Source organism: Brachyhypopomus gauderio, chromosome 5 (assembly GCF_052324685.1).
Source record: "Brachyhypopomus gauderio isolate BG-103 chromosome 5, BGAUD_0.2, whole genome shotgun sequence".
In the NCBI taxonomy this organism is placed as follows: Eukaryota; Metazoa; Chordata; class Actinopteri; order Gymnotiformes; family Hypopomidae; genus Brachyhypopomus; species Brachyhypopomus gauderio.
Window position 1 is genome coordinate 10,711,692 of NC_135215.1, and position 17,409 is coordinate 10,729,100.

General features: G+C 42.1%; 1 protein-coding gene across 8 annotated transcripts in view; it reads left to right on the forward strand.

The window, feature by feature from the left end:
• pde3a (phosphodiesterase 3A, cGMP-inhibited) overlaps positions 1-17,409 on the forward strand; it is a 143,201-nt gene that overhangs the window by 108,805 nt on the left and 16,987 nt on the right. For 4 of the 8 annotated variants that reach the window (XR_013130869.1, XM_077005582.1, XM_077005583.1 and 1 more), the window contains 11 exons: positions 3,259-3,419; positions 5,871-5,929; positions 9,126-9,360; positions 10,149-10,219; positions 11,680-11,861; positions 12,225-12,362; positions 12,770-12,881; positions 13,169-13,282; positions 13,484-13,683; positions 16,868-17,071; positions 17,181-17,342. Coding sequence is in view for 7 of the 8 variants with exons in the window: in XM_077005582.1 (XP_076861697.1) it covers positions 3,259-3,419; positions 5,871-5,929; positions 9,126-9,360; positions 10,149-10,219; positions 11,680-11,861; positions 12,225-12,362; positions 12,770-12,881; positions 13,169-13,282; positions 13,484-13,683; positions 16,868-17,071; positions 17,181-17,342 (1,638 nt within the window). In the remaining variant the exon portion in view is untranslated. The remainder of the gene's footprint in view (positions 1-3,258; positions 3,420-5,870; positions 5,930-9,125; positions 9,361-10,148; positions 10,220-11,679; positions 11,862-12,224; positions 12,363-12,769; positions 12,882-13,168; positions 13,283-13,483; positions 13,684-16,867; positions 17,072-17,180; positions 17,343-17,409) is intronic. The other 4 variants (XM_077005579.1, XM_077005578.1, XM_077005580.1 and 1 more) reach the window with 4 other exon arrangements.

Below are 17,409 nucleotides of genomic sequence, written 5' to 3' on the forward strand. Positions count from 1 at the left end.
AATTCTTGAGCTTCATTTTGCGAGCTGTCAGGGCGAGAAGCCTCTCGCTGCAGCCTGCAGGAAGGCGGAGTTGGACATCCAACCCCGCCCACATCCAACTCCACCCTCTTCTCAAGTCCGAAGCCACGCCCATGTTACGTTCGAAACTCGGACTGTTTTTGCTCCCAGTAAACAGAACTTCCAGAACTTCCAGATTTTAGTTTAACAGATGCCAAGAAAAACACTCACATGTTATTGACCAAAATGTATGTTTTTCTTTATTATCCCACATGAATATTTTAAGTCTTAGTACAATATTTTTAGATTTTTCTTGAATAGTTTAATTGTTAGTTATGAATATGTACAGGACATACAAATGATTTAAATTACATTACTCTCTTACCCAAAGGTACAGCAATAAAATAAATATTAATGTAGCAGCAGTGGTTGTAAAGTTCCTTTACAACTTTACTAAAACAAGGCACAGGGAAAGGCACATGATAAGACACTGAGCCGTCGTCAGTGTCCCTGGGGTGCGTGGTGGCAACATCATAATGTGCTTAGCCATTAGTCAGAATAGTGTTCATCGTGCCACTCTTGGTCTCTACAACACTGCCACATCACTAGAGTTGCTCAGGTGTGTCGCCATTTGCGAAAGTGGGCTGGGCTGCTTGAGTACACTAAACATCAACATTACCATTACACCCCTTCTCTATTACCAACATTACCAACATACCCCTTCTCTATCACCAACATTATCAGTAAACAGTAAACATTACCATTTTAATTGTGTACTTATAGTAACAGAGTTGCCAACTCTCACGCATTGAGCGTGAGACACACGCATTTGACCGTCTTCACACGCTCTCACGCCACACTTCCGATTTCTCACGCCGAAAAAAATCTAGTTTATTTACCTCTGATCTACATCTATGATTCAATGAGTTACTAGTTCGCTCTGGCGCCAACCACCGGCGATCGATCGATCGCGATATAACACTAAATTTGTGTCCATTTTACACCCCCCCCCTCCCCGTCAACATTTTACGTTTGCCATCCAATAAATAAAAATAATGAATAACATACGTGGAACGATACACAAAGTAAACGAGGTATGTGTAAATTAAGCGCAACAACGTGCCTCTTGAACACTTGTGAGTTATTATGCATATTTTCAAGTGCCACACAGTTATTCTCGAATGAAGAAGTAGTGGGTTGTCGCACGAGAGCGCATTCGAGGGTGGAATTGGATGTGGGCGGGGTTGGATGTCCAACTCCGCCTTCCTGCAGGCTGCAGCGAGACATACTTGGTCAGGGCTGGCTCGGATGCAGTTCCCCCAGCCGTCGCTAGGGGCACCAGAGTCAGTCCCAGACTAAACCGACGTAACCGTACGTTCTCAGCCAGTCTCTGCATTCTCTGTGATTGCTTATCGTTTAATGGTGTCTCGCCACCTCCCTCTGTTATGCTTTCTCTTTACTTATTCGGGTATCTCATGCGTCGCTTTCTGACCCATCTCAAGTTTTCCCAATCCTGTATGTCTTCCTATCCATTTTGCCTTTATTTTTGGGAAGGGTTTTATTTTGCTGCAGCGTTTTTTGCCAGTTACTTCTGCTGGTGTCCTTGGTTTCGTTTTCGCGTTGCATTTATCCGCGCTGTTTTTTAGTTACTGTTGTTGTTTTGTTTCTTCCTACCGTCTCACTACGGTTGAGTGTTATTTTTCACGCGTTGTATTTTCCGCATTGGTTTTTTGTTTATATTCACTCCGTGCCCTCACGGTTTTGCTTTCTATTCTCTTGCGCGATGAGTCTTCCGTGTTGTTTTGTTTGTTCGTTCTGGGTCGCTGTGCGCGTTTCCCTCTCGCTAATACATGTGACGTGTGAAACGTCTTGCTCTTGCGAGCCGGCACTTGGGTCCACCCTTCTCTAATACGATTCTGAATCGTAGTAAATGAGAATCGATTTTTGATATATGAATCGATTTTTTGGCACACCTCTACAAAGCAGCCTTACAAATGCGTGGGTTCATATCCCTAATGAAATAATATGGGTAGCAATAACAGAGAACGTCTTAGGTGAAGATTAGGAAGAAACCTTGGGAGCATCAAGACTCAAAGGGGAACCCATCTTCCATTGGGCCGCCCAACTAGTAGCAGTCCATACTTTATAGTGCTTTATAGTCTTACACAGCAATCTTAGTACACCCAGACATACTTAGCAAAGTTAAAGTTTTGCTTTCATAAATACTAAATTATGATAAATAATTACATAAGTGCAGAAATATTTACAGTTTAATCATAAGTGTGATCATAAATGGAGTTTGGTCAGAAGCAGTGTCTGTTTCCCACCAGGGTACAAACTACTCTATTCCTGTGTGGGCTGTTCACTTCCTCTTAGGACATTACAAATCAGAGCCAGACATAAACATGTCCTTTCCATAGTACCTGAAATTGTATTTATATATTAGACAGAAAGATGGAAATATTCACAGTGCCACAGCATTAACATGCTAGCTCTAAACACAAATTCTTAGATTTGTTACACACTGGCTTCCTGTATCTCTGTTATAGAGTGTTGCTCTATTACTAATGTCTGCACCTCTACACCTTTATCATTAAAGTTCCTGTTTCTGTGCTGCTCTATTACTAATGTATGTGCCTCCATACTGCTCTATTACTAATGTCTGTGCCTTCGTGCTTTTCTATTACTAATATCCATAGTTGCCAGGTTCGCGTTTTTCACGCCAAATTGGGCTTGTTTGAAAGTCCAGCCGCGGGTAAAAATTCTGGGGTCGTGGGGTGCGGTTTTTTGGGCTACTTTTGAGTTGGGAGTTACAAGTCAACACTAAGAATCGATCGCGATATAATACTAAATTTGTCTCCACTTTACACTCGCAGAGGGCCCTGACGGTTCCCCATTGGGTAATACAGAGTATTACAGAGTAAAAGAGTAATACGGAGTACAACAGAGTGTAATAGAGTAATACAGAATAATACAGAGTAAAACAGAATAATAAATATGTTAATACAGCTCAATTAATAATCTCTATTCTATCTCTGTGTATGGCATGGGCTACAGGAGACCAGTGTTTAAACATCTTAAATGGAGATAATTTTTTATCAGTATGTTAAAGCAAATAACAATGTGTTCAATGTTCAATTATTTTTTCAGGGCTTATAAATTCTGAATTTCAGGCAAAACTCAGCTGTCGTAAGGCATTTTTGCTTTTCCAATTGGTTAAATCTTGCCTGTAACTGAATGACTGACCAAGTTCTCCTACAGCAGCGTGTGCGTCGGAGTTTACCTCCTGGGCTTCTTCGGCGTGTCTCGTCTTCGTGGACAACTACCACATCTGCCACAGGTCTCCCCACCATTGAGCCAGGCCCAGTTAGGCGAGACCACAGTCCCAACATCAAATCTGCCCATGACTCTTCCTCCAGCAGGTACCACACATACTGCACATAGTCCCTTATCATGTGACATGCTTTGTAATAGCCTATGATATTTTCACTGGAGAGAATAGAAGAGTAGAAGTTTCTCCCTACCAAACACACTAAATTCACCCGTGTGGAAGTAACTCCAATGATGCTGAACCCATCTGCAGTTAAGGTATTGGTAACAGAACTAATGCAACTTTGGTTAAGGTTAGGTTAACCTTAAAACTATTTATAAAGATTTCTTTATAGTACATCACCAGTGTTACAATGTAATGCATAACAGTTCTACTCTTTTACCATAATGATTCATTTCTGTTGAAGAAAGAAAATACAGTAAGTCTTAGGGCGTACTCACACTAGGCACGGTTTGCTCGTTCCGTGCTGGGGCCCGCTTATCCCCCCTCCCCACTCCCCCTCCGGCCTGCACTCACACTGGCTTCATCAAGCCGGCCCGAGCACGCTTATGTCATCACAACGCCACTTTATTTGGAAAAAAGCGCGCTCGCACAAAACTATGGAGTTCCCAATTCTCTTTTTATTGTATTTTTGGAGTCGTTTTGGGAGTGCAGAAACACGGTGCAAGCACAGATTTATCGATCATTTGTCATTTGCCGCCATGACTGTTTAACGTGAGCGTTGCATCACTGATGTCATGTTTGAGTTCCAGCAAAATGAACCAATCGCATGAGGCACCAAGCAGGCCCGGGCACGGATAGCGATCACACTAGAAGCGAACCGTGCCCGAGTCCACTCGAATCGTGCCCTGGCCGACCTCTTCAAGCGGGCCTGGGTTAACCACGGTTAACTGGGCCGGGCCCGGGCACGGTTCGGAGCGATCACACTAGTCAAACGAACCGTGCTTCGGCAGGGAACCGTGCCCAGGCCCGGATCACAGACCCTAGTGTGAGTACGCCCTTATAAATGTCAGTGACCTCACAATGACCTCTCAGTGACCTTACAGACACATTCAGTAGCTGTACAAAACCATTCATGAAAATGCCAACCAAAAACCATTAATGAAAATGCTTTGCTGTCCTAACACACAAGAGGCTGAGAACATCACTAAATAAAATGAAAACGTAAAACAGATCCAGACTATAATAGAAGATGGTATTTGTGGATATCTTGTTAAGCAGAAACAAATAAATCTAGGCACTCTAGGGTTAAGGTTAGGAGCTCTATGGTTATTATTTGGTTATTAATTTTAGGGCAAACTATACAATAACATCTATGAACTACAATGCAAATTTTAAGGACAACCCTGACGTTGGCTTACAAATGTCTTATTTCAAGTCCATGATATCATTTATATCTAATGGATTATGCTTAAATTTGTTTATAAGACTAATTTGGGAAAGATGTCGTATTTGAAATATTACACACGCAGACACTATTTTAAATGTACACTCAACATACAGTTTTATTTCAGAACTGTAGTTCCTCACTCTACAAGGTCTCTGCATGTGTGAATGTCTTCAGGACTGTTGGAGAAGCATCATGCTGCTTCATGAGAGTGGTTAACTGTAACGCGGGGATAGAGGCAGCCGGAGGCGGAGGTTGCACGTTGTGTTCTTTATTATCCATCTCTGACAACCAAAACAACCAATAAAGGGCTCTAGTAGAAATAGGAGCACCAGCTTAGAATGCTTCTTAACACACAACGAACTGATAGCGAGTCCAGTGATGCGTCGCTCTCTCAGATGAATGTGCAGCACTGGACAACGCGACCTGTGGGCTTACAAAGGCAGAACACATAATAAGGCACAGGTGTCAGTAGTGCGGTGATTGAGATCTAGGGAGTGGCTTAGTGCTAGGGGGAGTGCGCAGTGTGGGTGTGTGTGTGGATGCACACGCCCTCTGGTGGCGACCCGGCCTCCTCACCGTGACATTAACAGAGCACCAGACACCATCAAATAATCTAATATATCTTATATAAGTTATAATCTATAGTCGATATTTGTTGATTAGTGCATAATAACATGTCTTATTTAATTGGTTTGGCATGTTATTGTTTTTTATGCCGAACATAATAAACCGAGTAAATGTGTCCTGTGTTTTGACTGGTAGTGTATGTAGTAATTACATTATCCTGTTAATGTCAAATGAAACCCTATCTGAATAAGGCTCATGAGAATTATATGTAATGGCATTTAAAGTTATTAGTATTAAAAATAGAAAGGTATGGTGGTTTTTGGCTAAAAAAGTTCAATAAATGTACAGTTTGGAAAATATTAGGGCTAGGGTTAATATCTCTGCTACTAACCTATTGGGGTTAGGGTTAATATCTCTGCTAGGGTTAGGTTTAATATCTGTGCTAGGGTTAAGTTTAGGGTTAATATCTCTGTTGGGGTTAGGGTTAATATCTGCTAGCTCCATCTCTTGCTTCTGTTTGTGTTTTGTGGTTTGTGTTTAGTTTTATTGTGTTCATAGTAACAGTTGTGTGTTTATCTACAAAAGCAGGGTCATTTCTGCCTCCTCTGCCACCCACAACTACCTCTACAACAAAGGCAGACGAGGTAAATGTGTGTGTGTGTGTGTATGCGTGCATGTGTATGTATGTGTGTGTGTGTGTGTGTGATGCTTATAATTATATTACTGGATACATTTGACAGGCATGAAAATCTGTCACCTTTCTGCGAAATTCGCCATTTTGAAGTTGAAAAGGGTGACCTACGTGAATCGTGTAGATCCGAGGACTTTTTTTGGGGGAGGGGGGATTCGGGAGACTATATATATATATATATATATATATATATATATATATATTAGGGGTGGGCATAGATAATTTTTTTAAATCTAGATTAATCTCACTGAAATTTAATCTAGATTAAAATGACTCATTCAGAATATGCGTGCTACCCAAGTAATGACTAAATTACACAAATTTACAAAGAAAAAGGTCAGTCTTTGAGATAGGGTTTCTTAATACAGAGGGTGCATTAGATCAGGGGCTCATCCTGTTTCCTGTGAGTGAGCTGTTCTTCTTGAGCCGATGCGACAGTACGGAGCCTACACCGACGTTCGACGCATCAACCTCCACGATAAAGTGTCGGTTGGGATTGGGTTGGTGTAGCACAGGCGCCTCCACGAATGCTTTCTTGAGCTTTGCGAACGCCGCCGCTGCTTCGGCGCTCCAGTGTAATGTGTTCCTACCTCCGCGCAACAGATCGGTGAGAGGCTCCGCAATTTGGCTATAAGCGCGAATGAAACGCCTATAAGAATTCGCGAAGCCCAGAAATCTCTGTAGCTCGCGCCGTGTGTGAGGCTGATTCCATTTCACGACCGCCTCCACCTTCCCTAACTGCATGTGAACGAAGCCTGGCCTGATGGTGTAACCCAGGAAGTTCACCTCACTGAGATGGAACTCGCACTTCTCCAGTTTGCAATACAGGTTATTGCGCAGGAGCGTGCCCAGGACAGCTCGCACATCATGCACGTGTTGGTCCGGGGTTGGTGAATAGATCAAAATGTCGTCTATGTAGGCAACAACACATCTTTTCAGGTACTCCCTCAGGACCTCGTTAATGAACGCCTGGAAGAACGACAGAGCCGATGCCAAGCCATACGGCAAGACGCGGTACTCGTAGTGCCCGGTAGTGGTACTAAACGCTGTCTTCCACTCATCCCCTGTGCGAGCGCGGATGAGGTTATAGGCGCTGCGTAGATTCAATTTGGTAAAAATCCTCGCCGACCTCAACTGCTCCAGCACCGAAGGCACTAAAGGCAGTGGGTAGGTGAAGTTTACCAAGAGGGAATTGAGCCCCCGGTAATCTATGCCGAGGCTCCGCCTCTCCTCTCCTGGAGCAGCCTGTCGAATGTAGTGGCTAGGCGCACCACCTAGTTAAAGTCCAGCTCCTCAGGGCGACAGGACAGCTCAGCTCTCAAGTCGGGTCTCAGTCCGGCCAAGAACACGTCGGTCAAGGCGGCGTCGTTCCACCCAGTCCTCGCGGCGAGGATGCGGAAGTCTAAGGCATGCTCTGCTGCGCTGCGGACTCCCTGTCGCAGCTGCAGCAGGCTCTGACCACACGCTCTCCCTCGGCCTGGGTGGTTGAACCCAGGGCGGTTCTCCCGTCAGCTGGGCAGCGCCCCAGTCCAGTGCGTTGTCACTCAGTGCGTTGATGGGAAACTAAGAATGCCACCTTCCCCTGGTCCCCGAACTGGGGGTAGCTGGCGAAGTACAGCTGGCACTGAACTAAAAACCCCTCACATCGCTCGGGATCCCCTCCGTAAGGCTCCGGAGGTGCGATGGGGGTTCTGGCTGGCGTAGCCCTAGCTGCTGGCACCTGCACCGACAGACTCTGTAGGCAGGTCGTTACCGTAGACAGCATAGCTCGGAGCTCCTGGAGCTCCTGCTGTTGCTTCCCCAAGGTTCGCCCTTGGAGAGCAAGTATCGCCAGAGGAGACAGTTCCTCGCCTCCGGTCGCTCCAGGCTGCACATTCTGTGACGTCTGAGACGCGGGGACAGAGGCGGCCGGAGGCGAGGGTTGCAACTGAGGAAGTTTATTATCCATAGCAACTACAAACGAGACAAAAAAAATAGCACTGTCTACAGACAGCGTAAGTATCACTCAAAGCACAATGTAGTGCACGTTTTAAGGAAGCAGATGAAGCGAGGTCCAGCTTGGTACAGCCAGCGGGGCAATGTGCAGCACTGGACCAGACGACCTGTGGGAATAAAAGGGAGCACAACATAATCGTGATCAGGTGTTAGTACTCAGGGGAATTGGACCGTGGGAGTGGTGTAGTGATCTGGGGCGTGCGTTGTGTGTGAACACGAACGGGCACACGCGCCCTCTGGTGCCGACCCGACCTCCCCACCGTGACAATTCAAACTTAAATTAATATTTCTCATGTTAAATATTGAAATGCGATTAAAATGCGATTAATTTCGATTAATTAATTACAAAGCTTATAATTAATTTGATTAATTTTTTTAATCGCGTCCCACCCCTAATATATATATAAATTATCATATTGACTTAATAAGCAAACAGAGCACTTCTGAAATTGGCAATTTCAATGACGCAGTGGCCAGCAATTTCCGCCCAGAACCAATCATAGAGGTCAAATTGCGTTTATACAAACGTTCTTCATTCATGTTATTAATTTATTGCTAAATGGGACAAGAAGCAGGACCCAGTGCTATCTACGCCGGGGACAAGGCAGAAGAGCGTACATTTACCACTACATTTACCAGATCATACATTTCCCAGGGGATTTAATTGGATTTGTAATGGTTTCAATCGTTTTCATATTTTGCGCTAAAACAAAGTTACTGCTGTTCGCTACAGCTTGTGTTGAACACTGTCAGAGCTACACAAGCCCTTGTGAAAAATAGGTAGAATAGGTAGATAGATAGGCCTATTAAGTTCGCGTCAACCTGTGTAGTTAACGGTGACATAAAATAGGACGTAATGGTAATCGCCATATTCCCGTGCCGTCACCTGTCCCCCCCCCCCCCCCCCCCCCCCCAGGTCTTCTAACCTTTTTAACCCCTGACCCATTTTCATGCCTGATTTGATCAATAGGTTACCCTATTGAGAGCATGTGTGTGTTCAGGTTATATTTATAATACTGCATTAATGTGATCAATAGGTTACCCTATTGTGTGTGTGGTGTGGTTATATTTATAATACTGCATTAATGTGATCAATAGGTTGCCCCCCCTCCCTTCTGTGTCTTGCCCCTGGTTTCTCCGCCACTCTCCTCCAGTCCAGGAAACTCCAGGCAACAGCCCCACAACTAACCCTAAGACCCCTAACCCTAAAACCCCTAACCCTAACCCTAAGACCCCTAACCCTAACCCTTCAGTGGACCTTTCTGACTCTGCAGCACTTCAGGTCAACTGTCCTTCACCAAGAGCTCCACACCGAGCCTTAACCCACAGTCAGAGTGTCCCCAGTTCCACCACCACACACTGGGACACAACCCAAATCCTCTGTAACAGGTAAGACCAGGAGAAAGTTCATACTGTCTCAGTAGTGTAAGAAGCAGACTGTTGAATAATACAATGTTCACAAATAACTTTTATGGGAAATAGCCGAAACTGCTTGTTAACCCTTATACACTCTGAAATGATCTGAGTACACAGAACATTGGCTGTGTTCGAAATAGTCTACTACATACTACTGGCGTACTGATCGAGCCCCAAATCAGTATGTCGTATGCAGTATGTGACCAAAATGAAAATTTCCAGTACGCGAAACATACCTGGATGACCTACTACTTCCGCAAAATATTCCAGTACGCGAACAGAGCTATCTTCGTGGTGTACTGCATCCCATCATGCAACGCTACGTTCACGTGACCCCGTAGTGTGCTTTGCTTTTGTCGCATACTGGAAACTGTACTGCATACTACTACGAGGACCAGTATGCAGTATCCAGTATATACTGAGTCCAGTATGCAGTATCCAGTATGTAGTAGTCTATTTCGAACACAGCCATTATCTTCATTACTAGGGGGCGGGGCTACAGATTACTAGGAGGGGACAAACAAACACAGAGACATGACTGACAGGTGGGAGTGGGGCTAGACATGACACCTAGCATCATGAAGCCCACAGACCTGAAGGAGTATTGTTCCTTCTCAAGAAAATTGGACTCAAATTCAGAGACTGAAGCTTATTTTCAGATCACTTAGATTTCTGTCAAAATATGAGTGGTCATACTTATTTTTGCTTTTTTGTTTGGTCTTAAAAATGTCTGTGTTCTGATCTTCTGTGCTCTCTTGTAGCTGTGGACAAGCGTTTCGTAAACTGTGGCATGTGGGTGGAACTACAGTCAAAGGTGACAAAACACTTCCAGGTATGTTATTAATAATGTGGTGTTGCAGGGCTTTCTGACACATTAATATTGTGGTATTGTTGCACATTAAAATGTTTTTGTTATTTTCATGAACAATTCTTAGTAAGGAATCCTCATTCAGAAAAATTATAGATTGCTGAAATAAGACCTGGACTATTCCACCAGTAATGAGATTAATTCTACATTAATTCTACATTTGATGTCTGTGTAATATGTTGCATCTATATTAATAGATCTCTATTAATATATTAAGTTAATTATTACTTATTAATTTTTAATCATCACTTAAATAGTTTACTAAATCTAAAAGTCTTTAGCAGTGTGTAAACTTCATAGTAATCATATTGTAGCATGTTCTGCCTCGCAGTCGTTTAGGTCCACAGAATTTTGTACAATATTTCATACAATATTTCATACAGATTTTTCAGTATACTTAACATTAAAGATAGTTACATAACACATTCATAACAGAATACATACATAACCCTAACCTATAGATAAATAACTCTAATCCATAGATAAATAAGTCTAACCCATGGATAAATAACCTTAACACATAAATAGCCCTAACCCATAGATAAATAACCCTAACCCATAAATAAATTACCCTAAACCATAGATAATAAGTCTAACCCATATATACATAACCCTGACCAACAGATAAATAATCCTGGCACATAGACATATAAATCTAACCCCAACCCATAGATAAATAACCCTAAACCACAGATAAACCTACCTAAAACCTACCGGTAACCCTAAACATAACCCTAACCTTTAAATTTGGATTACAGATTGGGTGGCCACATAACACATTCAGAGCAGCTTAAATAAATACCAAATAACGCATGAATGTTCAACAGTTTTAAACTAATGATCAAAATCAAAGAAACTCAATAAACTACATTTCTTTCATTATTCAAAATAAAAAGTTTCTTATTCATATCTTTATAATTTCAATCATATTTTTGAATCCAACCTTTTCATGACTTGTACTATTGAGGTACTGGGGCAAAGTACCGTATCAAGTGTATTGCAGGCAGTGTTCGACACTTTTTAATTTTTAAATTGATGTGTAGTATGGCCTTATATTATTAAAGTTCTACCCAAATTTCATTAATAGTAAAAACAGCAGATTATTGTGGCAGATATACATGACAGTAGACAACATGAATTCATCTCATAGAGAACTTTCCTCTCAATGACCTATAGGTCAGGAATTATGAAGAAAAACATCATAAATTCAATTGTAATTCATATGGGTGAGTAGGGAACTCATGGGCCATCCATGCAGCATATTTGGTAGGTGTAACTTTAAAATTGTGTAATTGGTGTAGTTTGGAAAATTGTGGAAAATTGCCAGAATAACAATGAGAAGAAAGGGGTTACAAAGAGCAGAGAGTTGGCAGTGTGCAATCACTATAGATATTCTGTGATATAATTTTGTCTTGACCAATCAGATGATCCAGCACTGGTATCCTCTGACTACGACAGCACCTATGAGACCAATCACAGTGATGGCAGTGAGTTTGCACAGAATGAGGAAGATGGGGAGGGTCACCCACAGCCCTGTGACACACAGGAATCATGTCGGACTTTCCAAACAGAGACCCTGGTCCTGCATCGCTTAATGTCCACAGAGGTGAGTCTTCTGAAAATGGTAAATTACTATTTCATAATAATTATATTTATAACATATAGTGTATCATGGAGCATTTGTGATGTATTGTATAAGATTTTTTGTGAAGGGTGTTTAAGGAGGTCTTTACTTCCCTCATCTTAGCTTCTTGTATTTAGAGTCTTCAGTAATACACACAACAGTTTAATGCTGTAATGCACACAATGGGCTTGAGATAGAAATGGATCCTTATTAGTTTTTTTGTGGACCTTTCACCATTCAACTGTTTCTGAACAGCCTTCTTTAATACAGTATTACTGTACAACTATCTTCACCCTTGTTGTTACTTTGGGATTTGTTGCCTGAACAGAGTAATGTACCTTTCAGGACAAGCCTGTCCTGGCCCCAGAGCCACTGGTGATGGAGGGCTTGGAGTCTCTTATGAATCAGATTAGCAATTGGAACTTCCCCATCTTCAGCCTGGTGGAAAAAACACATGGCAAGTGTGGTCGTATTCTAAGCCAGGTGAGTCGTACTCTAAGCCAGATGACTCGTATTCTAAGACAGGTGAGTCGTATTCTAAGCCAGATGAGTCGTATTCTAAGCCAGGTGAGTCATATTCTAAGCCAGGTGAGTCATACTCTGACAGGTGAGGTGTACTCTAAGCCAGGTGAGTCATATTCTAAGACAGGTGAGTCGTATTCTAAGCCAGGTGAGTTGAATAGACTTCATACAAAATATGTAACCCTGTCAGAACCAAAGCCTGCATTTAATACAGGTTGTATACTGATATGAAGGAGAAGAAAGCAGGACAGATTCCCACTCCCCCAAACCTTAAAGTGCACACACTGTGTATCAAGAACCGTTTGCTTTGTCGGTTTACCTGTCATATCATTCTGGATGGTATGTAAGACGGTGATTTTGTGCTACAGGTGTCTTATAGGCTGTTTGAAGATACCAGCCTTTTCGAGACCTTCAGGATCCCAGTAAGGGAGTTTATGAACTTCTTCCATGCCTTGGAGAGTGGTTACAGGGACATTCCGTGTAAGTGAAACATGTCTATAACGGGTTTTCACATGAAATCTGCTGTTTAAATACAGAAGAAGACAAACTGTTTCTTGTTAAACCTATATTGACATAGTTATTATCAGTGAGAATAGCAGAGCTAAATAATTTGACTTTATGTTTTGTTATAGTAATATCGTAAACTCAGCACCAGGGGGAGTATAGGTTTATGTACATAAAAAGGACCCCTGTCACTCTTTTTCCTCTGCCTATGAAGCGCCCCCTATTGGTTTTTGGTCAGTGCTTGATCCTCTTTTCTTCTGCAGATCATAACAGAATCCATGCAACAGATGTCCTCCATGCGGTCTGGTATCTGACCACACAGCCGGTGCCTGGCTTGCCTGTGTTGACCCACAGCACTGCCTCAGCCACTGACTCTGGTAACACAAATTATAATTACCAACCGTAGAGCCTCTTGAATGGCAATTTTCAAGCCTTTCTCCTTAATACACAAAGCCTTGCCCTCATCTCTATGTGACTGAGATAATGAGGCTGTGTGTGTGTGTGTGTGTGTGTGTGTGTGTGTGTAAATATATATTCCAAGGTTAATAACATTCCTTCTTCTCTTCATATTTGTGTAGAGTCTCTCAGTGGAATCACTCATGGTCACATGGGTTATTTGTTCTCTAAGACATACCCAAAGACAGAGGAGGGCTATGGCTGTCTGTCAGGGCTCATTCCAGCTCTGGAACTGATGGCGTTGTATGTAGCCGCTGCCATGCATGACTACGACCACCCAGGCAGAACAAACGCCTTCCTCGTAGCCACCAGTGCTCCACAGGTAGGGCACATGTGTGAAGGAAAACACACTTGCAGAAGGACACACAGTGATCCACTGATTGAACTATATTCTGTCAAACACAATCACATATACAGTGGCAGCACACACCTGTAACTAGACTTTACAAATTAAAAAAGAATCAAGCTGTAGACCATTATTGTGATTATTCACTTCATTCATTTGGAAAGAACATCATAGCATGAATTTTGAAATTTAAAACTGCATATTGTAAAGGTGGTTTCAACTTCATGCAGCAAATGCTGTTTGAACTTTGTAATTATTGGTCAGATGTATTCAGTTAATTGGCCTTTGTGTTAGTACTTATATTTTCTACAGCTGTACCTCTGTTATAAAAAGTGAATTGTTTGAAGGCTCTTCTTAAATTGACAAGCTAAGTTGTGGCAAAAAGTAGGTGTAGCTCCATTTATTTGATTGTGAATAATTCCAAAGTAATCTCACCTCATTTGGGGAGCTCTTGACATTTTGACATGACTGATCATACACAGATTCTAAAATAGATTGACTATATGATAGAATATTATATATAATCATAAAATATGTGATAGAGTATAATGAGATTCCTTATTATTCCCAACCTTTTGAGTAGCAAAATGAGTACACTATTTCACACAGATTTGTTAAAGACGGTTTTTACAGTGTGCAACAAAGTTATTTTGCTTAGGTACACTATAATGCCAAAAGTATTCACTCACCGATCCAAATGATCAGAATCAGGTGTTCCAATCACTTTCATGGCCACAGGTGTGTAAAATTAGCACGTAGGCATGCAGACTGTTTTTACAAACATTTGTGAAAGAATGGGTCGCTCTCAGGAGCTCAGTGAATTCCAGCATGGAACTGTGATAGGTTGCCACTAGGGCTGGGTATTGATTCAAATTCCAAGAATCGATCCGATTCCGATTCTGAAGATTAAGAATCGATTTTTTTCGATTTAATCCGATTTAATCGATTCAATCCGATTCGATCCAATTCAGGGTTTAGTGTTATTAAAAATGTATTTGAGCTGTTTCCTGACTGTGTACAGAAGCAACATGTTAAAACTAGTATTATATCGATATTAATCAGCAAGTAGTTACTGGTAGTTGGTTGTTACTGATGGCTGGAAGACTGGTGAAAAGGGTCATCATAAATCTACCTTCAAGAAAGGTAATCCAGGACAATAAACAGAGGACATCTTTGAGGTGTCTATATCTGCAACAGTGGGCTCCTACTGGGACACTAACCAGTGCATTATTATTATGATTGAAATAATTAAGAATTCACCCAAAAGCTGTTGCTACCAAATGCATTTTTATTTTAAAAGTGCTCACACTTAATAAACTGAAAGTATAAAATGTAAACGTGTATTTTTCTTTAAAGTGAGAATATAAGAACAGAACTCTCACGTTACGGTCCCCGACCCCTCCGTTTTGGGCGTGTTAACGTCGTCTGCGTCTAATCGTCTACGTCGGTGTATCTCCGTGGGTGTGTCTTGTGATAGTCCTCACCTGTGGTTCGTCTCGTAATCACGTGGGGTTGATGTGGTTTGTCTATTTAATTTGCGCTCGCACAGCGTCCTGTGCTCGTCGTTGTTTGAGTCACACATGTTCTATGTAAACGTGTTTTATGTGCGCTGTCTGCGCTTCGGTAAATGTAATAAACGTAACGATTTGGAAAGTGCAAAGGATTCTGTCTCGTCCATCGCATTGCGCCCAACGTTACAAGAACATTTTAAACTTTTTTTTAACTGTAAAAACACTGGGTAAACGGTCAGTGACACGGACTGTAAATAGTCACTGACACTGGATAAACTGTCCTTCTGTTTTTAGATTTCCGATTTGACTATCGTCGTTACTGGCACTGTCCGACGCCAAGTCGTTTTACAGTTAGTTAGACCGAGCACGCCTGCGTGAATTCAGTGACGAGGCGGGGGTAAAAGTTCACTAAAAAATCGATCTTTGGACGTACGAATCGATAATAAGATCATCATATGCGAATCGATTCTGAATCGGAAAATCAATTTTTTCAACACAGGCCTAGTTGCCACCTGTGCAACAAATCCAGTCTTAAAATTTCCTCGCTTCTAAATATTCCAGTCAACTGTCAACTGTATTATAAGAAAATGGAAGTGTTTGGGAATGATAGCAACTCAGCCACGAAGTGGTAGGCCACCTAATCACATCTGTGAGTCAAGGAAGGTGAGAGAATACTTTTGGCAATATTGTATATTATATTGCTGTGGTATTTTAGGACAAAATTATTTCATGGCTTTTGTAATGTTTGACACAAGTTTATAGAAAAGTTAAAGGCTTTAGGAAAAAAGTGCTGTATACATACATAAGGGGATAGTTATTATGGTTTGGGTAAGGGTTGCGTTTAGGGTCAAGCTTGGCTCGACTTGAAACTCCATGCTTAAAGTCTCATGGAAGACAAAGCTCTAGACTATTCTCCATCCTGGCTCCAAGATGGTGGAACGATCTTCCATTAGTTGCTAGGACTGCAGAGTCTATTGCTATCTTCAAGCGTAGACTGAAGACTCACCTGTTTGTGGAGTTCTTACCAGAGCACTAACTCAGCTGATACCACTTGCCATTGTTCTTAAATTGTATGTCTGTCTATGGTTATTTGTGCTTCTTGGCAAATGTCTAACTTGCAAAACACTAGGTAATGATATTGACTCCTGTAGTTTAGAAGTAGTCCGACTCAATGGTGTCTTGAATTCTGGCCTATCTGTACTATTACCTAGGATGTATTCTGTGATCAGAAGCAAAGCACTTTGTAAGTCGCTCTGGATAAGAGCGTCTGCTAAATGCCGTAAATGTAAATGTAATGTAAATGGTTAGAGTTGGGCTTTAGAGTTAGGGTTATGGTTAGGGTTGGTACAATCTACATTTATACCTCTATGGAGTTCTGGACATTTACCATGAAGTGTGCAGGTTCTTACATGCAGGCTCAAAGCATCCATCGATGTGCATGTTTTTTTGCGTACAGTCTCAATAATATCCATCGAGAAACATGTTTTTTAAAGACCTGGTTGTTCTGGAACACATTTAGTACTGATAATATTACTGGGGGTCTGTGAGTAAGTAGAAGCCACTGGGATCCTTGTTCTGCATGTTCACAGATGTTTGTGTTCACATACAAGCTGCATTGTAGACTATGCTGGCGTTTCTGCTTTATGTAGGCCCTGCTGTACAATGACCGCTCGGTCCTGGAAAATCATCACGCTGCTTCTGCATGGAACCTCTTCATGTCCCGGCCGGAGTACAACTTCCTCGTCCACTTGAACCATGTGGAGTTCAAACGCTTTCGATTTTTGGTCATTGAGGCCATTTTGGCCACAGACCTGAAGAAGCACTTTGACTTTTTGGCTGAGTTCAATGCTAAGGTGACCTCTTCCCTTCCTACTATGGGCAGTCCTAAAGGAAGTATTCAAAGTAAGCTCAGACGTTTGGTACAGATGATACAGTTTTGATACAGGTATCATGTTGATACAGGTGGGGCATGATGGTTGCTCAGGTATCGACTGGTCCAATGAGAATGACCGGCTCCTGGTCTGCCAGATGTGCATTAAGCTGGCTGACATTAACGGGCCCCTGAAGCACAAAGACCTTCATCTCCAGTGGACAGAAGGCATCGTTAATGAGTTCTATGAGCAGGTTTGTAAAGCATTCCCATATCCATGTGTTTCTCTCTGTCTCTTTTATATGCACAAGCTATTTAGTA